The 14,556-nt window shown below is 41.2% G+C and overlaps 1 protein-coding gene across 2 annotated transcripts; it reads left to right on the forward strand.

Annotated features, from left to right (window-relative positions):
• The first annotated feature begins 1,711 nt into the window (after positions 1 to 1,711).
• Positions 1,712 to 13,209, forward strand: RNF138 (ring finger protein 138). Of its 2 annotated transcripts, none has more exons than XM_036406998.2 (7): positions 1,712 to 2,184; positions 3,054 to 3,219; positions 4,717 to 4,832; positions 7,576 to 7,641; positions 8,024 to 8,129; positions 8,883 to 8,990; positions 10,368 to 13,209. In XM_036406998.2, the coding sequence occupies exons 1-7, from the start codon at positions 2,072 to 2,074 to the stop codon at positions 10,434 to 10,436; spliced, it is 744 nt and encodes a 247-aa protein (XP_036262891.1). In that variant the 5' UTR covers positions 1,712 to 2,071; the 3' UTR covers positions 10,437 to 13,209. The 2 variants fall into 2 exon arrangements, with proteins under 2 accessions (XP_036262891.1, XP_036262890.1); XM_036406997.2 differs by having other exon boundaries at positions 1,720 to 2,184; positions 7,573 to 7,641.
• The last annotated feature ends 1,347 nt before the right edge of the window (positions 13,210 to 14,556 follow it).

Genomic DNA, 14,556 nt, shown 5'->3' on the forward strand with positions numbered 1-14,556 from the left:
CTAATAGTCATTGTGACAGATACTGAACAAGAACATCCTTCACACAATCACAGGATGGTTCATCTCTCTCATCTTCACCTAAAGAGAGACCTCAGCTTCAGCTTCATTCCCTGCAGGTCCCTCTCCCCTTCAAACCAAGAGCCCAATGGTGTCATGGGCATTGCCTCTTGCTGCTGACCACTAGCAGCTACAAGAACCAGCTCTGATGGATGTCTAAAGCATTTAGGTTTTCATTTGGTTTTGAAATGCTGGAGTCTGAAAGCATATGTGAACCACAGCTCTAAATATTTTGCACTCTTTCCCAAAAATCTAACCCCAGGCCCGAGAGAGATGGGGATCTCCCCACCCAGAGATCTCCTCTAAACATCTGACTATGGTACAGACAGCTGCAGTCAAGGACACAGGGGAATTGAGATGAAGGATCCATTTTCTCTCAGTCCTGGCACTGGAACAGGTTGCCCAGAGGAGTTGTAGAAGTGTTCAAGTCCAGGTTTGGATGGAGCTCTGAGTAACCTGGACTAGTGAAAGGTGTCCCTGCTCAGGGCAGAGCAGATGAAACTTCATTATCTTTGAAGTCCCTTCCAAACCAAACCATTTTATAATCTCTGAGCATAAAAAGACCAGGCCTCGTCTGAATCTTAGATTTATTATGATTACAACCTTCACAAATTAATATTTTGATACAGTATCTTCAAATCTGTTTCTTTTTAAAGCATTTTCAACATTTTAGTTTTTGCTTATATGCCAAGAGTTATTTCCAGATGAGGTCAGTACTAGATGTGCTTTATAGGCCCAAAGTCTTCTCTACCTAGAGAAGTCTGTTGGCATCAGTATAGAGCAGATATTCTTTAAAGTTCTTATTCTGAAAAACACAGTCATACCACTGAATTAAGGTTGTTTTTTTTATTTTAGAATTTTTTTTGGTTTTTTTTTTTCTTGTTCAGGATCATTCAGAAGGCACGCCCCAACTCTCAGTAATGCCACTAAAACTACTCCTTAAAATCACCGCTAGTGCCGGTCACAGAATTCCAGCATCAGTTGGGTTGGAGAAGACCTCTGAGATCATCAAATCCAATCTATGACCGAACACCACCAAATCAGCTATAGCACAGTACTAAGTGCCACATCTTTTCTTAAACATCTCCAGGAATGCTGTTGCCATCACCTCCCTGGGAGGCCCATTCCGGTATTTAATCACCCTGAAGAAATTGCTCCTGATGTCCAACCTAAACCTCCTCTAGCACAGCTTGAGGCTAATTCCTCTTGTCACGTCACTTGTTAATCGGGAGAAGAGGCCGATCCCCCACCTGGCTACACCCTCCTTTCAGATGGAGAGCGATAAAGAGCCTCCTTTTCTCCAGGATCAACAACCCCAGCTCCCTCAGCCGCTCCTCACTGGTGCTCCAGACCCCTCACCAGCTCTGCTGCCCTTCTCTAGACTCGCTCCAGCATCCCTAGTGTCCTTCCTAGATAAGGCCCCAGAACTGAACACTGATTCGAGGTGCGGCCTGACGGGTGCCGAGTACAGGGGACCGGACGATTCCATCCAGAAACACCCCGGAGCCTGAGCGCTGCCACCGTGCAGGCTGGCGAGCGGCGCTACTGCGCGGAAGGGCTGCGGGGCGGGCGCAGCGCGGAGGCGGAGCGGAGCGGGGAAGCCTCACGGACAGGGCGGAGCGGGGGCCGTGTCGTAGCGGCCCCGCCGGGCCGGGAGGCGATCGCCATGGAAACGCCGGCCCCGCCCCTGCCCCCCCGGGTGCCGCCGGGAGCGCGGCCGGAGCTGCCGGGTCCCTCCTCCCCGGGCAGCGCCAGGTAGAGCGCGGGGCGGGGGCCGCCGGGGCCGGGCGGGCGGAGCCGCGAGGGGCGGCGGGCGGAGCGCAGGCCGGGCTCGTTCCGCTGCCCCGCCGCAGCTCGGCCCGGATCCCACCCGGCGCCGGTGCCCCCAGCCATCCGCTCTCGGACCCCCGGCAGCGCCTCCCGGGAGCGAAGCGGGGCCGGGCTCTCCTCGGCCCGCCAGGGCGGGGCTTGTTCGTCGTCCCCGATCCTGGCGGAGAGGCCCGTACGTGTTGCCATGGCCGAGGGGGCCGCGGCGGCCCCGGCGTGCTTCAACGAGGATGATTTTTACTGCCCGGTGTGCCAGGAGGTGTTCAAAACGCCCGTGAGGACCGCCAACTGCCAGCACGTGTGGGTATCCCGACCCCCCGCCCCTTCCCAAGCCTTTTCCTCGATTCCTCCTGCTCTCCGCCTTGTGCTCCTCGGCTCCCCCCGCTCCCGGCGCACGGACCCTCGGCCTGGAGACGCTGGCGGTGAGGATGCGAGCCCGGTGCTGCTCCAGCCTCCCCTCGCCTCTTTCTTTTGTAGCCGACGAGGACCGGTGGCTTAGGAGGAGCCCCCCCCACCTCCCCGGGTGTCTGCTCGGCGGTGGGGGAGTTGTGCTGTGCTGTCTGAGCTGACTCGCGGTTTTTAACTTCATGGTTTTCCCCGTTCCTTTTCGAACAAGGACGGTAGTGTGAGTTGTTCTCTCTTTTCAGTTCATCTATTCAGCATTTTTTTTTTCCAGAGGGACGTTTGATTACAACGTGCTACTTTGTAGAAAAGCAAAATAGCTCTGGCAGCTGGTGCGTAAGGAAGGAGGGCTGCAAAAGCTGGTGACCTGAGGTCTCTGGAAACGCGTGCTGAATGAAGCTTTGCAGTGGTTTTTGGCTCCGCTTAAGGACAATAAACAGGAGTTACGCTGATAAGATTGTCTAAAATCACGTGCTTGCTGCACCATTTAATATCTCATTAGTGATCAATCTGGTATGCAGCTCGGTAATGCCAGTCAATAAATAAGAAGAGTTTTATCTAGAGTGCATTGCCAAGCTTCCCTGATTTCCATATACTTCATCGTAAGCACCATTGTTTCTTTTAAATGTCAAAGTTGTATTTGGTAAACTATTACTCTGATACTTCTCTTTTTTTTTTTCCTGACAATCGTCCAGCTCTCTTCAAGGACAAAGTATCCAACTCTGTATATTTTGCTAACCTGTGTTTGTGGTAACTTTTCAATTTAGGTTTTGCAGGAAGTGCTTCTTGACAGCTATAAGGGAAAGTGGAACGCATTGTCCTCTCTGCCGGGGGAGCGTGACTAAAAAAGAAAGAACGTATCCCAAAAGGGCTCTAGATGTTGAAAACAGTATGAAGAAAGCTTCTGGGGGCTGTAGATGCTGTGAGAAGCAGGTAGAGTAAAACTTTAAAAAAAGTTGAATAAATTGTTTGTGGTTTTGTCCAGACACGCCTTTACTATGTGTCATTCTCATCTTGGAGCTGAAGAGCCTATAGCAATTTGAACTTAGCTTTGTGTGGCTTGTGCAAATACTGGGCATGCAGTGCCTGCTAGCTGTAGCTAACAGGTGTAAACTGAAAGAGCATCTTGACTTGTCAATAAAGGCATTTTAAGTGGAGTGCCAATTTTTCCCTGAAAAGATGGAAAAATGGATATAGCTATAAAACTGGCAAAAGGAAAGTTAAGGAGCTGAACATAAAAATTGCAGATATATGGAAAACCTCAGAAACTCTCAGTATAGAAATGCAACTGCTTTGAGCTGCTATGAAATTTAATTTAAAACTGAAATATGTGAGTTGATTAGTTGCAGTGCCCACATGATCAATCATATGTAATTTCCTCCTTCCCCATCAGTCCTTTTACATTCCTTTAATTTCCTTTCTAAAGGGATCATTATTTTTGGAACCCTGGGTGAAATCTTGACGCTCACTGAAACCAAAAGTTATGTCTCTTTTGATATAAACAGATACACGATTGCTGCCATACTTTTTGTTTATAACAAAATGCATCAAGTCCAGGTAGTCTTTATGTTGGTTTCGTTTCACTTGGGACTTCTGCCAATGTGAAGATCAGCACTAATGGAACCCTCAGCTGCTTGCATTGTTCCACATGATTCATTGGGATGAAAAGTGGGGGAAAAAGAAACTGATAGCAAGTTGGTAAACTGGACAGAAGAACCAAACAGAATAATTTTAATGGAATTTAGGCACAGGCATGTGAGATACGATCTTGTTCAGCCTCTAGACCTGTGAGCACCTTCTGACAGGGCTGTTGGACCTGAAATTCAGGGGCATGTCCAACACAGCTGTTTTCTGGCAAATGTAAGCAACTCATTCTCTTAATTTGAATTAAAGGTCAATAGGCAGCCTTAAGTTGGTGATCATTCACCTATTTGTTTCCCTCCCCTGCCAATGAGTAAACGAACACACCTAATGCAAAAAGAAAATGTTCCTTGCATGAAGTTACAGGAGGCCAGAGAAGACTGAAGGAGCAGTGGTGCTTATGCCATCCTCAGAGCCACTCTCTGTTCTAGCTCATCACCTATTGATCCTTGATCTGGGAGATGTAGTTCCAGTGACTTTGTTTCAGTTAAATGGTGTTTTCTTGCATCTTTTATCCCTGAGAGAGCTCTCAGATGTCCAGCAGTTTGAGTGGCAATGTTCTCCAGTCTCACAGAGTGACACTGGCTCTGAGGAGAGAGGAATTGGAGATGTCCTGTTGGTGAAGAAAGTGTTCATGCTCAGAAGGGAGACACAAGTTCTGGTTTCTGCTGCACATGAGGTCTAAATAATTCCTGCATGTATTGTTTTCTGTTGGCAGAATTATCTCTTCCTTCTATCTACCCCTAGATTGTTCAGTATGATTTCAGTAATTTGGCATTTTATTTTCAGGTTAGATTTTCATGGATGAGACAGCATTATAAAACGTGTAAGAAGTATCAGGATGAATATGGTGTTTCTTCAATTATGCCAAACTTACAGATTTCCCAAGACGCAACAGGGAACAGGTAATCAGGGTGTTCTATGTGTAACAGTGCAGCTTCTTTCCCCACCCCCTCCTCCCATTGAGAGTGTTTTTTTCCAGGGCATTTCTTCTTTTTGCATTAATTATTATCCATATTTTATGCTTCAGAATAGGAGTTTTTCCAGGTCTTTTTCTCTACTCTTAGCAGACAGAAGAAAACTTTTCTGCATGATGGCTTTGAAATGTCTTCTAGAGACTCTCCTGAAAAGTATTTAATATTTGTAGTTTGCTTTCCTTGCCTTGACAGCATTTGAGCAGTTTACTTTGTAACATATTTAATAATATTTACCTCTGGAGAACTTCCTGTCTATTTTTATTCCCCCTCCCCTTTCCTAAGTTTGTTTAAGTGGGTATCCTGTTTCAAAACATTGCTGTGCAAGCTTTTGCTTTCTGATTGAATTTATTTTGAACAGATTTCTTAGGAAATATATAAGGAATTCCAGTGTGTTACACACCATAAAATCAAATGACACTTGCCATTTGTTTTCAGGCAGTAAAGCTAACCTTTTTTTTCATATGTTCTGGTAGGGGTTGGGAATTTTTGGTTATTTTTGAAAATCTTTTATATGTGTATTTTTTTTTTTTTGCCATTGATTTTCTATTTTTAGCAGTCTAAACTTCTCTGTGCTTGGTTTTCAACCCATCAGTCTATTGAAAGTTGAAGCTGTTACTGGAATTAGCTGCAGCAATATTTCACTGAAGTTATTCTGATATCACTATTTATGCAGTTTGCTACAATAGAATACCTGTGATTGTAGTATCACAAAAGTATAAAAAAATTTACCATTACTGTGTTTGTGACTGTAAATATTCATGTTCTTAGCATGTCTGTACAGTTTCTTCTGGCTTAGCTAGAGGTATATACAGTCAAATTTACAGGCATATACAGTCAAATTTACTTTCTAAAATGTTCTTCTGCTTTACACTTCCTTTAGGAAAAAAGTTTGTTTTGTGCTCAGCATAGGAAAACTTATCTTGTTGTAGTTGAAAGTTGCAAATTATTTGTGTGAATACGTGGCAGTTAAAGGCCTTTTACCCCTTCCTAAGTCAAAAAACTTCAAAATTGCTACCTGTCTCACATTCATATAGTTCATAATGATTTCATAATACTTGGCTGTCACCTGCATTTCCAATCTTGTTGACTAAACGTTTGTTGTATTATATATCATTTTCCTGTGAAGTTGTGTAGTATACCACCAAGCATCACCATGGTAATTAAATTATCCAGAGAGGTCCCAGTTGGTTGGAAATTAGCAAATGTAATGCCCATCTACGAGAAGGGTCAGAAGGGTAATCCAGGGTACTACAGACCTGTCAGACTGACCTTGGTATATTGGAGAAGGTCATGGAGCAGATCATCCTGAGTGTCATTGCATGGCATGTGCAGGGCTACCCAGGAATCAGACCCAGCCAACATGAGTTTACAAAAGTCAGGTGCTGGTTGACCAACCTCATCTCCTTCTGTGACAAAGTGACCTGCATAGTAGATGGGGGAGCGACTGTGGATGCTGTCTATCTAGACTTCAGGAACACGTTTGACCCCATCACACCGTAGTCTTCTAGGAAAGCTGGCAGCTTATGGCTTGGACAGGTGTGCTCTGGGTGAAAAAACCTGTCTGCATGGCCAAGCCCAGAGGGAGGTGGTGAATGCAGTTACATCCCATTGGCCCCTGGTCACCAGTGGTGCTCCCCAGGGTTCAGTTTGGGGCCACTCCTGTTTAATACCTTCATTGATGATTTGGATGAGGGGATTGAGTGCTCCCTCAGTGAGTTTGCAGATGACAGCAAGGTGGGTGGGAGTGTTGGTCTGCTGGAGGGCAGGAAGGCTCTGCATGGGCATCTGGACAGGCTGGATCAATGGGCTGAGGCCAGTGGTGTGAGGTTCAACAAGGCCAAGTGCCAGGTCCTGCACCTGGGTCACAACAACCCCAGGCAGTGCCACAGGCTGGAACCAGTGGCATCCTGGCCTCCATCAGAAATTGTGTGGCCAGCAGGATAAGGGCAGTGATTGTCCCCTGGTACTCAGCACCAGTCAGGCCACGCCTCAGATCCTATGTTCAGTTCTGGGCCCCTGAATCCAGGAAGAACATGGAGGTGCTGGAGTGAGTTCAGAGAAGGGCAGTGGAGCACAAGTCCTGTGGTGAGTGGCTGAGGCCAGCTGGGGTTGTTTATTCTGGAGAAAAGGAGGCTCAGGGAAGACCTCATTGCTGCAGTTACCTGAAAGGTGGTTGTAGTGAGGTAATGCCATGTAGTGCCATGTCTTGAAGTGAAAGAATGAGGTGAAATGGCCTCACCATTTAAGTTGCACATGGGGAGGTTCAGATTAGATAGTATAAATTTTTTTTTACTGAAGGTGTGGTCAGGCATTGGGATAAATTGCCCAAGGTGGTGATTGAGTCACTGTCTCTGGAGATGTTCAAGAGGTGTCTGGATGTGGCACTTGGGGATATGATTTAGGGGTGATTATGGTGGTGCTGGGTTGATAGTTGAACAGATAATCTTGAAGGTTTCTTTCAGCCTTGGTGATTCTGTGTTCAGTTCTGGGAATACCTTGATCCAAAGGAAAAGTTGTGAGGGTTAGGATGTGTACCATTGTATGTTGCCTTGACATTCATGGGACTTAATGTATATTCCCCCCGCATCTCTGTTACTGTTAAACTTTTAAAATGTTGATAGTTGAGTAAAATAATCTCAAGTTTATTTTTTTTTTCTTTCATTTAAAGTAGCAGGAGTGATGCTATACCTGATACTGACGAGATGGCAAATAATCAAATACTTCAAGGAGAAACAAGGTAGGTTGCTTACTTGTCTATAGTTGTTTCTTGTCTTGTACGCTAGTATCTGTTAGAATTTGGGTATTTTAGTACTTTCCTGAGGATTTGAAAGGTGTTACAAGAAAGCAAAATCCAGGTGTAGCTGCAGTGGGAACAAAAGAAGCCCAAGTCTCAGAAGAGTGCATTTAGGCATGCTAATTTACAATTAGTAAATTCAAAATTGCAAGGTGGTAGTAGCACTGGGACACCTTTAGATCTGCTAATATGTCATTGGGGGTGTGGGGCTGTTTTGTTGTTAATCAAAGCAAGGGAAAACAATGATAGCTTCATTCATATGCTTTCTTAACACTACTTCTGAAACTCTCTTTTCTGTTTAATGCTCTTGTATTTCTGTTTACAGTGGACACCCAACCTTCAAATGCCCCCTGTGTCAGGAGGCCAATTTTACCAGACAGCGCTTGCTGGATCACTGTAATAATAGACATCTTTATCAGATCGTTCCTGTGGTAAGTAGAGCTGCTTATGTGTCTTTCTTAAGCTACTTTCATTGTAATTATGTGGACAATTTTAACTGTGCAGTTGCTACTCTATATCTGTAACAATTGCTGTGGTTTGAGAAAGACAGACAATACACTTCATGCAGTGCATTTAAATTGAGGAGTGACTTAGATGTGAAAACGTTTCATGTCCAGCCTGCTGATTCTAAGATATTTCTGAGTTAGTTGTCTCACTTATCTTGGTGTGAAACAGGCTCAGTTTTTGAGCCTGATGCTTAACTCTTGTTTATTTGGTAGTTCAGGATTATAGAATCCCATTTGTAACGTAACTAATGTTTCATGTGAAACATACAGTTACTTTAAAAGTAATCCAAGGTAACCAAAGGGTCTGAAAAAGAAAAATCTGCTTGGTTTTCTATTATTTTCATCTGTATAGAGTGTGTTAGTTTTCCTTTTGGCCTAATTGATCATCTCAATTTTATGAAAACCCAAACAGTAAGTAGGATGCAGTAGGCACTTTCTTTTCAAAATTAACTCAGACAGATATGATAGAAATCGACCAAGTTGAAATGTAGTTTTTGAATGTTACACAATTGAGGAAAAGCACACTTAGCAGCATGATTTGATGTTAATGTCTTACTGTATTTTGATAGTGGATGAGTAATAGACTAGTTATTCCAGTAGAACATGTCTTTAATGCATTCTGTATTGCCAATAACTTTTTTTTTCATTCTGTCTCTTCTCTTCCCCCTCCCAATTCAGATCTGTCCTATTTGTGTATCTCTTCCTTGGGCAGATACTAACCAGGTTACTAGAAATCTTGTTAGCCATCTAAATCTAAGACACCGGTTTGACTACGGAGAATTTGTGGTAAGCTTTTTCTTCTTTGATATGTGGAGGAATAAATGGTAACTTTTTTCCTAAAAATCAAAATGCCAAATAAAAATTTTGTACCTAACATGTGCTCTGGACATGCTGTGTTCCTGTTCTTTATGGAACTCAGAAGCAGACCTGTCTGTTTGTTATCAATATGAAGTGCTACTGGGAATAGGTGTTGTCAGTAGTGAAACTGCTCCAAGCTGATGAGTTAAGTCTTTGGCTTAGTGTTCTCAATTTGAACTATTTATTGCTTTTATTCTGTTTATTAGAACAGTTTATTACTGCTGTTTCTGGGGGAAATAAAATAGATGCTACTCTTTTTTATGGACATTATTGACCTTTTAATGCAGAAATTGTGAAGTTATATACTCAGGACTTAATGTGCAGCTTGACTAGCTGGTGTTGCTGCTACAGCTGCTCTTCCTGTATGTTGTGAGAGAGACTGAAAAAGAGATGTGTTACTTAATCAGTGTTTAGGTTGCCTCTTTTCAGGCTCTCTTTGAGTAAATGACCTTAAGTAGATGGAGAACTACATAAACAGATGTAGTCAGTAGCTGATTCGTAAATCAAGCCAACCATTTGGGTTCTGCATGTGGGATCAGAGAGCTGGAGAGTTTGTGGCTTTTTCTACAGTTTGACAGTCTTTGGGGTGTGCAACAGGTATAGTATTTGAGTCACAGGCAGCCTCACTGGGTCAGGATGGCAAAGATTATGTATCTTGTCCTTTGAGCTGAGTGAGCTGTGATAAAGGCCTGAAGAGCTAGGGTTTGATAGGGGGGATTGGGCTCTTCACTATGAGTGCATGTATGATGACCTAAAACTGATGATAGGAATTCTGATTTGGGGAAACTGCCAGAATAGCACTTACAAGATTCATCACTCTGGCATATTAAGAACCTGGAGGATATTCCTGCAAAAAGTAGTAGACTTTTTGTGTTTTGTGTTTGCTTTCCCATTTGAGGCAATGTATTCTCAACAATCTATGATTACTGTTGTCTGGGGATGCCATTTTGGTTTTATTAATGGAGGATGTTGTGGCTGGTTAGAAGCCCTGTTAAAAGGATTGTGTGACACAGTCAGCTTTCCTGAGCTGGCTGTTCTGTAATGCAGTTGAGCCAGGGAGAGAAGATGGACCCTTCTGCTTAATGAGCCTTGTCCCACTCTAGTGATTCTTCTCCTGTCTCATATGTCTCTCAGTACTTGGTTCAAGAAAAAGATTCTGTGCAATATAAACAATGATCTAGTAGCATAGAGTCTTTGTCTAGGTGCCATTTCCTATGTAATAATATAGCAGATTAATGATTAAACTAATGACTATGCTACATGTTGAGTATTTGTCCATTTTGATGATGTTTTCATTTTGTTTAGAATCTTCAGCTTGATGAAGAAGCCCAATACCAAAATGCAGTTCAAGAATCCTGTCATGTGAACTTTTAAAGTAGAGCCCCCTTCATCTTCGTACTGATTATCTGAAAGAAAAATTACTTTATTCTGTTGGCAATCCGAAGGGTATATTAATAAAAATGTTTTTCAGTACCCACTTTTTGGGCTAAGCTTCTTTTCACACTCATAAGGACTTCTGATAAATGATTTTGCTGAAACTCAGGCTTGACATCTTGACTGGGTTCTGCCCCTATGGAAGTAGGGACATTTTTGGAACTTCTCACTCTTGTCTTGATTTTCTCTAACTTTTACTACTCTGTTAATTACATGTTCATATGATTAATGTAGGATGTTTTAATTCACCAAAACCTACTTTGAAAGTATCTTTAGAAAGACATGCAGTGATGCTCTGTTGCACTGTTGGGTTTCTTCAAGTTCAGCTGTCTTCTAAGGTATCTTATGAGATGATAATTTATTTTTTTTCTCTTCCTGCCGAGGACAGGCATTTGTCCTGCCAAGGACTAATTTTATTTTGATATTGTGATTTGTTTTTTACTATTGCTATGTGACTGAAAATAACAACAGCTTAAAATATTAAAAAAATTCTTTTCTACTGATCAACAATGCAGAGCAGAGCTTTTTTTCACCTTTCATTGAGAAAGAATGATGCCATTGCCTAGGAATAACTAAATCTATTTTTTCCTATTTGGGAATAATTAAAATAGGATGCTTGCTTACTAATGTGATGAGGCATATTATCTATACTCCTAAGGAAGATTACATATTTTCTGAGCAATTCAAGATGACATGCAAAAGGTACACTTTATTGGCCTATGCCTGTGACCAGGTCTTGCTGGAGCTTTTTAAGAACTTCTAGTTTTGCATTTGGAATTGAAGTTTTGGTCTGTCCTGTCTTTCATGGAAGGCTGTGTAGCTAAATAACTAAACCGGCTTCACACCTACAAAAACCTTTTATTATTGTAAAGCTGTTGAAAACTTGTACATCTCCTGCACCCAAAGACTTCAAAAAACCGTTGAGAAGAAAAGAACTTACTCTAAAATAGTGACCAACGTCCTTTAAGAGTTCCTGTTCTAGATTCCCACCTTCCCAGCAAGAACCTTGTTAAAATTGGAGAAAATACAAATAATGGAATTTTGCATTTAGATGGAAAATCCATTTGTAAAAAACTTTAAGATCCTTTATATTATATTAAAAGGGACAAGGGGAAAGAAGGCTGCACAGCATACATTTTGGTGTTTATTAAATAGAGAGTGTTCTGAACATACACCTGTTAGGACTAACTGCATTCTGTGTTTCCATCACCCATTGTCAAGCTATTGTTATTAATGAGCATTGCATATGTGGTGGAAAACATCCCCAGTAATTTGTTTTAGTCTAGATGGTGCTTTATGTGTCATAATATCAGTTGTGCTGCCAAAGTACAGTCTGCTTCTTGTGCCCTGCCTCCCTGTTCCTCTCCAAACAGAGGTTTTGATTATTCTTTAAATGCTGAGATATTTCATATTCCAAAACTGGTAAGGTTGAAATGCCTCATTTTACAATGTAATGTGTTTCAGGACTGAAAGTTCTAATTTATTGAGTGTTGGAACTAACCCACTATACATTTTAACTTGCCGTTTCTATTCTAATTTTGAGTGTAAAACGTTACTAAAGGCATTGCTGGCTAAAATTCAGAGAAAGTTGTTTATTTCAGAAATAGCTGTCTATTTCAAAAACTTTGTTTGAAGTTTATATACTTTTTTTATATCTACATTTTTTGCATTTTGTTACTGTCTCACTACAGTATTTTGACAGCAGACCACACTTGGAACTTGTATTCCAATTTCCAGTTTGCCCTCATACACGTCTGTGTATTCTCACTTGTCTGTCATCTCTAGTGCTTGTGTGACCACATTGATTTGGAGTGGTTCACTGAGCCAACAGAAAAAAATGTAGATTTTTACATTTGCTCAGCAAAGCCAACTATTAAATAGTGCCCTTATACAGAAAAGAATGTCAAGGTACCCGATGATGAAGTTTTACCTTTTTAAAATAAAACCACATACTATGGTGATTTATTACTGCATACATTTCCTATGGAGTTTAACAGTTAGATGTAAGTCTAGTGAACTTTTTTAGATTCAACAAAATGTTTATATGATCTGGCAATAAATGCCTACAGCCAATACAGATTCTGAATGCCTCATGGACGCTGGAACTAGTTATTTCTACTACTTGAATATATCTTGGGAATTACAAGTGAGATGACATCTGTTTTAAAACTCTGGGAAACAATGTTTTCTATAGCAATAAATAGTTGTCACTTGATGCATAGTTCTGAGCATTTTAGTAATGTTTAAATGTTGAGAGACTTGAGTACACATTTTAAAGCAACAAGTGTGTATTAATGCAATACAAAAAACCCTTTCAAAATGTTTATCCTCTTTATTTAAAATCTGTATTGGCAGGTGCTGCCTTGCTTAAGATTTTGTACTTTTAATATTAAGAGATTGCATCCAGTACATTCACTAGGTAAACGTCTAATGAAAATTAAATTATTTGAATATGTTGCTGCTGGTCATGATCTTTCTCACTGAAACTCAGACATGCTCAAAAAGCTGTGTATTTGTGATGGGTGATGCCCAAAACATGAAATCTTTACTAGAAGATTGCTTCTTAACAATGTTTTCATGTTCATGTTGCATTATGTATAGTTTCAATATGTTATGTTTGAATTGTACCTTCTGGGTTTTTTCCTATTAAAGTATTTTATTTTCTATTTGTCTTTTTGTTGCATAATAAAGATGATCAGTTCCCTTGGTGCTACTTCTTCCTTTTCAGATGCTTTCTAAAACTTAAATATATGATCAGTGTATGTCTTCATACTTTGAGTTATTCGAACAGTGTGTGTGCTGCTGGAATGATGAGATGTGACTGGTGATGCATCTGTGAGCTGAGATAAGACACCTTAAATCATACCTTGGGTATTTCCAGCAAGCAGAAAAGATTATAGGTTGGCCCAAATCTGGTTTGTGCATATTTTCCTGTTTCCATGTTTGTTTGTTGCTGTTCCATGTAATGTAAATAGAGAAATAACATTCTAAAAGGAGACAGAAAGAGGTATTGGGGTCATGGACAAACCTTGTTATTTAAAGGTTTTCTGAGAAGATTTAATGCTTTTCTGAAGAAAGAATTACCAGTAAATTTGGGCTGCTTACAAGTTTTAACCAGCAAAATGACAGCTAGATGATTTCTCCTTCTGCCCTTTGTTGTTGTGCTGAAAAAAACTGGTTATTGCTTGTGCTTTTGCATTCTAAGGACACACAAATACAGTAATAAAATTGACTTAATGTGTTCATTTAAATGACAGAAATGTAACAAAACTATGTAAATTTCCTTTTTATTAATTTATTCTTTCCTCACATCTAATTTTCTGATCTCTAAGTAAACCTCTGTATCTCCTGAATCTCTTAATTAGCCCTTTGTTAGAGATTTCATTTGATTTGATTTTATTACAGCAATTCATATTTCACTACTTAGAGAGAATGCATGTGATGTGTTTAATTTTCATGGGCAGTATCTTCATTATAGGATACTTGAGCTCTGTAAAACTGCCCTTGGTTCTCTAGCCTTAAGCCAGGGCCTTGTTCCCAGGGAGAGAGAGGGATCTTTGTGCATCCTGGTTATCTTCTGACAGATAGTTGGGACAGGTAGTTGGGACTAGAAGGCTTTCTATGTTTGGGAAGCATTTCTGGGTCCCTCTCTTTTAGATTTGACTTTTGAGTCTGGTGAGATTTGAATGAGTGTCTGTGACTCTGCTATAAAAGAGTGAATGGTGTATTCTTTTATATCCTTTGTTTTATGCAGAAACAGACACATGAACTCATGAACACTTTTAGGGGATGGGACAGTGGTAAAGTGCACATTTGTGAAATGACTACTTAACCTGGCATCCTTTAAGGCTGCTTTGTTGCAAGACAGAAGAGCCACAAGAATGTCTGATGAAGGTATCTTCAGGTTTCTTTTAGAATTGGAGAAACAAGCAATAAAAGGGCACAAAATCTACATAGTCTGTTCTCCATACAGTGTACATTTGCTCCAGAAATCATGTTCTTTTGTTTCCTGTTGTGGCTGGTGTCTGTAATGAGGCATTTCAATAATGTTAAAACTTCT

This window comes from Molothrus ater, chromosome 1 (assembly GCF_012460135.2).
Source record: "Molothrus ater isolate BHLD 08-10-18 breed brown headed cowbird chromosome 1, BPBGC_Mater_1.1, whole genome shotgun sequence".
Taxonomy (NCBI): Eukaryota; Metazoa; Chordata; class Aves; order Passeriformes; family Icteridae; genus Molothrus; species Molothrus ater.